The sequence below is a fragment of the Bidens hawaiensis genome, unplaced genomic scaffold, assembly GCF_021521415.1.
Source record: "Bidens hawaiensis isolate Kalapana, Puna unplaced genomic scaffold, B.hawaiensis_p1.1 tig00015447_1, whole genome shotgun sequence".
In the NCBI taxonomy this organism is placed as follows: Eukaryota; Viridiplantae; Streptophyta; class Magnoliopsida; order Asterales; family Asteraceae; genus Bidens; species Bidens hawaiensis.
The window spans coordinates 370,058-380,409 of NW_027492379.1; the positions used below are offsets into that span (position 1 = coordinate 370,058).

The 10,352-nt window shown below is 36.0% G+C and overlaps 1 protein-coding gene and 1 pseudogene across 1 annotated transcript; one reads left to right on the top strand and one right to left on the bottom strand.

Annotated features, from left to right (window-relative positions):
- Positions 1–5,118: 5,118 nt before the first annotated feature.
- On the top strand, positions 5,119–8,179 carry LOC143549192 (transcription initiation factor IIB-2-like). Its single transcript, XM_077040158.1, has 7 exons — positions 5,119–5,490; positions 6,934–6,958; positions 7,057–7,186; positions 7,298–7,428; positions 7,515–7,603; positions 7,690–7,766; positions 7,862–8,179. The coding sequence occupies exons 1-7, from the start codon at positions 5,141–5,143 to the stop codon at positions 7,993–7,995; spliced, it is 936 nt and encodes a 311-aa protein (XP_076896273.1). The 5' UTR covers positions 5,119–5,140; the 3' UTR covers positions 7,996–8,179.
- Positions 8,180–8,524: 345 nt separating this feature from the next.
- Positions 8,525–9,990, bottom strand: LOC143549175 (zeatin O-glucosyltransferase-like; annotated as a pseudogene).
- Positions 9,991–10,352: the final 362 nt, after the last annotated feature.

A 10,352-nucleotide genomic window follows, 5' to 3' on the forward strand; every position in this document is an offset into this window, starting at 1 on the left:
ATTCGGGCCAAACACCTTAAAATGAAAAAGTATTAAAAAAATTAGAAAATCGAAATTCAACACTCAAAATTAACCATTAGTAAAGCACATACCATGCTATCAATGCCAAGATTGGAAATGATGATGTTTTCACCATATCTTGCATGACAACCTAAACTATAAGTCAATTTTGTTTCTCTTTGTTTGCCTCTTCTAGCCTCGTCGTCACAGAGTTTAGCATGACACATCTCACACACAACAGACACACTCCACGATCCAAGTAATCTGTAGTTAAAAAATAAAAAATGATATTGGAAATGTATTGATGAATTTCTAAATATGTTAGTTAATGTACAACCCACTGCAACCGCACAATCGAACTCCATACTCTAAGGCAGATTAATCATATCAAATAACATTGTAACATATACAGTACCGTTTATATATATCTGCAATATACATCCTTATTAAATGAGTAATTATTTGTAAATTATGTTTGCTAAATAATAACTCATCAACATATATGGTAATTGTGTCGTCCAAATCTAAGTAGCTTCAACGGTATTATCACAAATGCAGCTCCAAATCTAGGTAGCTGAAATTAATGTTAGTTTCGCGCAACGACAACCAAACTGTTGTCACTTACTAATGTTCTTTTAAAAGTAATAAACACATAAAATCAGTTTCTTAAAAAATGACTAAAATTGTAATCAAAATTGAATACAATTTTCGTTTTTGCTGCCCATGTCTGCTGTCAATCTACAACCAATGAAGGAAATCTGTTAATTAGAAAGAAAAAGACTTGCCTGATATTCTAGAGAACCATAATCGCAAGTAGAGGTGGCAATGGGAGTGGGTTGGGTTGGATTTGGGTGATAGGTCAGGATGGGTATGGGTCAGGATGGATATGGAGTCAAGATGGATTTTTAAAATAGAGGGTTAGGATGGATATGGGTCAAGATAGATAAAACTAACCCATCTTGACCCAAGTGAAGGTTGACATACAAAGGGCTTTAAAAACCACTCAAAAAAATATTAAAAAAAACTATTAAAAAAATAATAACTCAAAATATAAATAAAAAACGCAAAATGTAAATAACTAAAATGTTTCCCCCATCATCCTCGTTCATAAAAAAAAAACACTTTTTGTACAGGTTCAGGTTCGAGTTTTTCGCGGGTTTTTTTCGATTCGGTTTTGTTTTTTTCATTTCGGTCGGTTTCGGTATCTGCTCGGTTTCAATTATTTCGGTTTCGATTTCTCGTTTTTTCGGTTTCAGTGTTGTTTTGTTTTTGTCAGTTTTTCGGTTTCATTTCGTTTTTTTTTTGTTTCGTTTCGATTCATTTGTTTTATTTTGGTCGGCTTCGTTTCAGTTTTTTTGTTTCGTTTTGGTAAGCTTTTTAATGTATTTCGTTTTTTTTTTGTTTCGTTTTGGTCAGTTTTTGGGTTTCATATCGGTTTTTTTGTATCGTTTTGGTCGTTTTTCTATTTCGGTTTAGTTTCGTTTCAGTGTTTTTGTTTCGTTTGGTCGGTTCGGTGTTTTTGATTCGTTTTGGTCCGGTTTTTAAATTTCATTTAGTTTTTTATGTTTCTTTTGGTCAGTTTTTCAGTTTTAATTCGGTTTTTTTGTTTCGTTTCGGTCGTTTTTCTATTTCGGTTCAGTGTATTTGTTTTTTTTGTCAGGTTTCAGTTGCATTTCACTTTTTTTTGTTTCGATTTGGTCGTTTTTCTATTTCGATTCAGTTTCGTTTTGGTTTTTTTGTTTTTGTTTCGGTCGACTCGGTGTTTTTGTTTCGTTTTGATCGGTTCGGTGTTTTTGTTTTGTTTTGGTCTGCTTTTCAGTTGCATTTCGCTTTTTTTTTTGTTTCGTTTTGGTCAACTTTTCGGTTTCATATCGGTTTTTTTTGTTTCGATTTGGTCGTTTTTCTATTTCGATTCAATTTTGTTTCGGTTTGGTCGATTCGGTGTTTTTGTTTAGTTTTGGTTAGCTTTTCGGTTGCATTTCGTTTTTTTGTTTCGTTTTGGTCAGTTTTTCGGTTTCATTCCCGTTTTTTTTGTTTCATTTTGGTCGTTTTTCTATTTCGGTTCAGTTTCATTTTTGTTTCGTTTTAGTCAATTCGGGGTTTTTGTTTCGTTTTGATCGTTTTTTGGGTTTCAGATGAGTTTTTTTTTTCGCACGTGATAGTTTGGGTATTTTGAATTAGATCAATTTTGGATAACTTGGATATTTTGTTTTGACCCATTTTAACCTATTAATGAAACTCACTTGTATATTTCCAACCCATCCTGACCCACTTGAAGAATTTTTATGATCCATCCTAACCCATTTTACTTTTAGCTTATCCATCTTGACCCAAAACAATCCATTTAGGTTGTGTTTGCCACCCTTAATCGCAAGACAATCAAAGTAGATAAAGTCCTACACAAACAAATTAGTATAATCAATTAGCCGAAAACATAAACAATATTGAGGAGTTTTGTATTGAAAATGTGGATACTTCTGGAAATAAAAAATATCTACCCGTAGATGATTCTAGCAGGGAAGAAGGGGATGTTGGTTGATTCGATCGACTAACAATCGGTGAATCAATTTGTGGAACCCATCATCGACGTATAATGTTGTTGTGGGTTGAATCGCCGCTGGAGTGGAGATTAGGCCGTGTTTCCGAGTTTTATTTAACTGAGGAAAGGAAAAGAAAAGGAGGGATGGAAAAAATATGTTGTGTTCCCGAGTTTCATTTAAAGAAAGAAAAGGAGGGGAGGGAAGAGAAAATGATGAGTAAAATAAAAGAAATTGTATCTTTCCAAATTGGAAAGATTATGAAGGAAAATAAGTTGAAGCAAAAGAGAAGATACCAAAAGAAAAGATAAGAAGAGAAAATTTTCTTTTCCTTACCTTTCTTTTCTTAAATAAACTCGGGAACACAGTGTTAGGCTTTACAAAAGGGGATGATGATTTCTAGGTATGGTGTTATGACCCGTTCACTATTCAGGTTTAAATAAATGGATCAAAGCGGGTTAAATTAATGAAAACTCACCATTTAGAAATCAAGCAAATCTGGTGACTCCAAAAAAGGGGGAGCGATCACATCGCGACACATAGGATTTTTGAGTTTTCGTTTATATATATATATATATATATATATATATATATATATATATATATATATATATATATATATATATATATATATATACTAGTTTTTAACCCCCGTATACGGGGGTTGTTTTATATTGTTTGTTCTAATATTTATTTATTTTTTGAATTTATATTTTTTTTATTGTAAGAAAGTTAATAATATACTTATGGTTTGATAATAAATTGTTTCACAAATAAATGAGATGTTATAACCTGGTTTAAAAACTATATGGTTTTGATGAGACCCAAGACCCATTTATATTTTTTACTATAAAATTGGTTTTTTAATTATAAATAATATTTATGAAAGTTAATAATATACGTATGGTTTGATGTGACCCAAAACCTGTTTATTTTTTTTACTATCAAATTGGTTTTTGTAATTTAAATAATATATATCTCTTTTTTATAAATCATATATTAATTTTTATTATATCCCATTTTATACGATTTTTACATCAATAATTTGGTGAGAATAATTTTTAATTTAATGAGATGTTATAACCCGTTTAAGAAATATCTTACGATCAAATCGGTTTTTTAATTTAAATAATATATATATATATATATATATATCTTTTTTAAATAAATCATATATTAATTTTTATTATATCATATTTTATAGGATTTTTACATCAATATTTTGGTGAGAATAATTTTTAATTTAATGAGATGTTATAACCCGTTTAAGAAATATCTGGGTTTTGTAAGACCCATACCCATGAATTTGGGTCAAATGCATGAGAAGCCTCCATTTAAAAATCAAGCAAATCTGGTGACTCCAAAAAAAGGGGGAGCGACCACATCGCGACACATAAGATTTTTATATCTTCGTTTATATATATTATAGATATATATATATATATATCTCAATCACAATATAATAATAATAAAAAAAACACATTTCGCCCCCCCCCCCCCACAAACAACACAAGCTGGCGATAAAAGATTGATGCCCCCTCCCCCCACAATTCGCCCAGGGGGCGGTGTTGTAGCCCCTTCGCGCCCAATATTCGCCCAAATCGGCGCCCATTACACATGGCCTTAGGCTATGTATAGTCACATATCATCCATTTATACCCCAAGGGGCGATGTTGTAGCCCTTTAGAGCATCCACAACAGGGTGGGTTCCCCGAGGTCCGGATACATGTGGCAGGGGGCGGACGAGGATCAAGCGGACATTCACCGTTGTAGTGTCAAAGTCCGGTGAACAAGGTTGGCTCTGCAGACGTCTAACGAGAAGATGTGGGCCCGTCGACAGTTTTAAACATTGCTTATTTTTAGCAATAGAAAAACGGAATTGCCGGAAAACAATTTGTACCTTAATCACTGCTACAGATCACCGTCCGCCGCCTCTTGACGCCTCGATTCCGATCTCGTTTACAAATCTCCGATGATCTACAATGAGTATAAGAAATTTGGAGGTTTGCCGATGAAGATGAAGATGTCTGTGGTGTTGGTTGAAGTAAACTGATGTGAATTTGGGGTTGTTGTGTGTGTATTAATATTTTTTATTGTTGAATTAAATAATTAATTAAATACATAAAAATATAAAAAAAGACTAATATAAACTATTTTAACAAAAAATCGTATATTTGAGCAAACCTTAAGAACGATTTTAGCATTTCAGTCTTAATTAAATATAAAGTAGTAGGTGATGATGTGTTGATTTATAGAAGTTTTTTGTTATGAAAGAAATTGTAAGTTTTCGAAAAAAAATTGAAAACTGATATGAAGTTGATGCAGCAGTTTGTTTTTAATATTTGTAGGTGTGGATGATCTTTATCACCCAAAACACTTCCATTTAATCGTACACACTGCACACTCTAATCTATAACCAACAACAAGTAGGGCCCATTTTGTTATTATCCCTTGAAATAATAATAAATAATATTTTGACTCTCATCCTGACGAGACGAAAGCAGAAGCTACGTGACTCCCAAAACCAAGCATCTTCTTCTTCTTCCTTCCCCATTGACCAAAAGTCAAAATCACACACTCTCAATTCACAACAAAATAATAATATGGACGCCTACTGTTCCGATTGCAAGAGGAGCACAGAAGTCGTCTTTGACCACTCCGCCGGTGACACCGTCTGCTCCGAGTGCGGACTCGTCCTCGAATCCCACTCCATTGACGAAACGTCCGAGTGGCGGACCTTCGCTAACGAGTCCGGAGATAACGATCCTGTCCGTGTCGGTGGTCCCACTAATGTCCTCTTAAACGACGGCGGATTGTCCACCGTCATTTCCAAACCTAACGGCGTTACCAGTGACTTCTTGTCTTCGTCGTTGGGGCGGTGGCAGAACCGTGGGTCCAATCCGGATCGCTCGCTTATTATGGCGTTTAAGACGATTGCAACTATGTCTGATAGGTCTGACCGAACCCTAATTGTATTTATGATTGATTTGATTCTAGGGTTTTGAAAAATCTTGTAGTTATGAAGTTATTAGTGTGTTAAGCCTAGGTTAACAGAACAGGATACTGTGAATTGCGAAGCAAGTTTAGGGTTTTAGGTCTTTGATCAAAGTCTCTTTTTGCATAATATCTTAGGGTTAAGGTATCTTTTTTGTAAAAGGTTTGAAGTAAAAACGCCACTGCACGGAAGGGCTGGTGATGAGAGGTCTGAAAGTCTGAACTCATAGCAGGTTTTAAGATTATGAAATGCTTATTTCTCTCGTTAATTGATGTTTACGGGTGTTGTTTGTTAGCACCAGTGTTATCTAGCTGTTAGTATTACTCATGACAGCCATCTGTATGCATATACGTTAGGTGTAACACACCTGGACGCTGCATCATTATTGTTCTGTTCTTTCACATCTGTTGTTCTATTCCCGCTTTTTGAGCCTGAAAGAAACCTCCAAGATCAGCCTCACTAAGCAAAGGAAATTGAACTTCTGGATGCCCTGCTGTTATCTTGTGTTAAAATTTTGCTTTTTTGCCTCTTTAGGAAGTGGGTAAATTTAAGTATTAATGGTGTAGTTGGTGTAGAAGGAAATGGTTTTTTGGCGACTTTAATAATCTCTTGCTAAATCATGTCTTGTGGTTTTTTTAATGAAAGTTGGTTTTGCCGGGCCAAAAAAAAACCTGTACTTGAAATTGTATGCTTACTGATATTTAGGATTATTTTTTTAGGGAAATAACAACCGTTTTGACTAGATATTTATAACAGCAAAAGGCTTCTTATTCAGCCTAAATCAGTTATTAGAACAAATAGGAGCTATGTTAATTCCAACAAAGGTCCAGTTAATTAACAAAAGGGTTCCAGATAGATACTAATCAGGATTTCGGTCTCACACATTTTTCAAGCATAAGAATTGTGCTTTGTAACCTTACTGTTATGGTAATTGCTTAAAAAGTAATCCACCAGACATTCAGTTTTTATTTCATCATGTTTCAATGTACCTGTGGCATAAATTCAAGAGATGAGGGGTGTTTGACTGAGCTTATATTTTGAGCTCTTTTGGCTTATTGAAAAGCCGATAGGCTTATCAACATATGTTAATGGGTTTACTTTAGTTAGTAAGCTTACCTACTTTTCTTGTTAATAAGCTCAATAACCAAGAAAATGACCTTATCCAAACACCCTGTAACTGATTTTGAACATTGGTTCATCTATTATGATCATAACCTATCTTTAAGCTAAGCACTTTTTGACTATTTGAATTGAATTAACCTGTCATCTAGCTCAATAATATTTTTTTGAGGATGCTGATATTGCTGGGACATTTATTAGTTCATTCATTCTTTGAATCAGTATTATAATCATAGCATATAACATTACAACCATTTCTGATGCATTTAATCTGTCATGCAGGTTGGGACTTGTTGCAACAATAAAGGTATGCTCTTATTACTAGCACCATTAGTCTTGTTTTCCTTTTTTTTTCCTACTTATATTCATTTGGGTGTTGTTACTGTCTTGTGTTTTACTTTTTAGGATCGTGCTAATGAGATATTTAAGAAGGTTGAAGACCAGAAGTCAAGTAGGGGAAGAAACCAAGATGCCATCTTGGCAGCCTGTCTTTACATTGCTTGTCGTCAAGAGGACAAGCCACGCACTGTAAAGGGTATAAACAATCAACATTACATTATAAAGCGAATGCTTGCTGGTCTCTGTTATGCTTGCTGGTCTCTGTTTATATAACAAACTAGAATTACCTGAACCTGTGTCTAAACAGAAATCTGCTCGGTTGCCAATGGAGCCACTAAGAAGGAAATTGGGCGCGCCAAAGAATACATCGTGAAGCAACTAGAGCTTGAGATGGGTCAATCAGTTGAAATGGGAACTATACATGCTGGAGACTTTATGGTCTGTTTTATTACGTTAACGGTTACCTCAAATAATACATATCTTGTGGTTATTTGATTAATCGTTGCCTAATTTTGAAACACTAGAGGCGTTTTTGTTCCAACCTTGGCATGACTAATCAGACCGTTAAAGCGGCCCAGGAATCTGTCCAGAAGTCTGAACAGTTTGATATAAGGTACTTCTGTTGTATTTGTGTTACACACGACAACGTTGTTTAATTATTTTTATAACCCTGTTTTCTTTCTCTTTTTCTTTTTTCAGGAGAAGTCCAATTTCTATAGCTGCAGCTGTTATTTACATTGTGACTCAACTTTCCGATGAAAAGAAACCCCTCAAAGGTAAATTAGCTTTGGAAGTAAAATTGTAAAGTTATAGGTTATTTTTCAAATATCGTTTTAACTGATCTGGAGGCGAGAAATGTTGGTTTATACAGATGTGTCACTAGCAACGGGTGTTGCAGAAGGTACGATAAGGAACTCGTACAAGGATCTGTATCCTCATTTATCAAAAATAATACCGACTTGGTACGCTCAGGAAGAGGATCTCAAGAACCTATGCAGCCCCTGAATAATGATAATTTCCAGTTTGGTGGTTGTGATGTTCATACACATGGAAACAAACCATCATGATACACTTGAATTCTAGCTTCATGTTTTGACTTTGGTCTTGTCTGGTTAACACTTGTTGCTGATGGAACTATACTTATCGTGTCAACAAAGTCCGGTAAAGGATTATTTTAGTCGCGAGTTGTTATGAATTTTGTTGAGTGCCGAAACTTATTTTAGTTAAAACTGTAATCTAGATTTTAACCAGCTTATTATCAACTAGCGCTTGTTATACTGATTGTAATAACTTTTTTACATTTTTGGAGGAAATAGTTGTGTTTATGATACGGTTTTAAACCGGTCGACTTGCTTTGACTAGACCAGTGATTGCTACACTATTATGTTTATGTTTATATAAGCAAAATATATTCCTAATCAATCATTTTAATAATACAGTATCAAAATATGATAAGTATGATAAATTTGTTATTTGGCAGTAACAATGACGGCAACTATGATAAAATTTCGTCGATGGCTTTGGAATATTCAACAGAAGGATAATAATTTTTAATCTGTTACTGTCTAGTGATATGATCAATGAACTCATCCAGCTCCTTGCGCATAACGCCACCTTCTTCCACCGATTGTCGTACCGCCACACCAAGTTCTGCCGCCTTCTTCCTTACCAAACACCCTTCTTCCGACGCCATCAACCGTCTAACCGCTTCTGCAACCATCGCTGCCACTACCTTTTCATCTCTTCGTCCCCACTCCCTTGCGTCTATCCCGGTCCCAAGCACTTCCTTTATCAGTGTAGCATTCCTCGGTTGATCCGAATGCATAGGCCATGTAGCTATTGGCACCCCCATTGTGATCCCCTCCATGCATGAGTTCCAACCACAATGACTCATGAACCCACCTGTTGACGGGTGTTTTAGTATCTCAAGCTGCGGTGCCCAGCCTCTTAACACCACCCCAACCCCACTGCTTTCCACCCTCTCTTCATAACCCTCCGGCAACTCCACTCTCCGACCACCATCTCCATCAAAAATGTTGGCTTTATCGGCTTCCCACACCACCCATATAAACTTATGACCACTTTCTTCTAACCCGGCTGCAATCTCCCTCACTTCTTCATCGGTTAATGTAACCGTGGTACCAAACGAGACATAAATCACTGAATTCGGTTCTTGTTTGTCAAGCCAATCAAATAACTTGACGTATTCGTGACCCGAGCTCTTGTGATGGCTCATGGTAACCGGATTGAACGGGCCAATAGCCCAATTCTTGGTCGTACCGGAGGTGACCTCTTCATGTTTAACTCCAAGTACTTTGCTTCAAACACTTTACTCGTGTCGTAAAGTGTTCCCGAGCTGATATTCTTAAAACACGAGTCTTCCGAGTTAAGTAACTCTATGAACTCATTACTGAAACACCCTTCTAACGTAGGGATTTTCGTCTTCATCAGCTCGGTTTCATGGTCCAACTTTAGCGTTTGTGTTTCCTCCCAATGGTACCAAAAGGCAGTAAAAGCAGAACAGCTTTGAAACATGTAAACTTCAGCATTAGGGACCGAAACATAGTCTTGAACGATGGAACTCATCAAGTAATCATGAACGATCACAATTCGTTTCATTTTGGTCGAAAGATCGGATATAAGTTTAAGGAATGGTTCACGGAGGTGCATGATGGCTGCGAACGACGGCATGAGGTGGTTGGGGAAGCGTATGGTGGCATTGGGTTCGGGTGGGTCGTTAGGGAAAGAGGGTATGGGGAACTCGTGGAATTGGATGTTGGCGAGGGACAAAGGGTCCCAACCATGCACGCGAAGCTTGGCTTGGCGGGTGTGACTGGAAGCACAAACGAAGTTGACGGGGAGGTTGTAGGCGGCGATGAGGCGGGAGAGGTGGATGAGCTGGTTGAGATGGCCTTGTGCTATGAAAGGCACCATCACCACGCATGTTTCTTGATTTTGATCCATTTAGTTACTTAGTTTGTTTGATTAATGAGTACATATGTTTGAAGTGTTATGGTATATATAGAAGTCAAGTGATTAAATTTGTATATTATTTTGTTATCATGTATTATGGGGTTCTTACAGTTATTAACATACTGGTTCTAATAAAGACGTCACTTTGTCATAGGACGCATATGAGGAAGCATCATTATGCCGTATCCATCCTCTTGGGCCGGATCATGTTCATGTTAGGAGTCTAAATAGACACCTTTTTTTGTAAATACTATGATGTATTTAACAAGAATGTAAACTATTTCATCTAAATTATTATCTTGTTATATAAAAACTAAATAGTTTTGATGTTGCCCACTGTATATAATTATATACCCAACGCCATCGCTAGCAAGACCACTTCTTGAGTC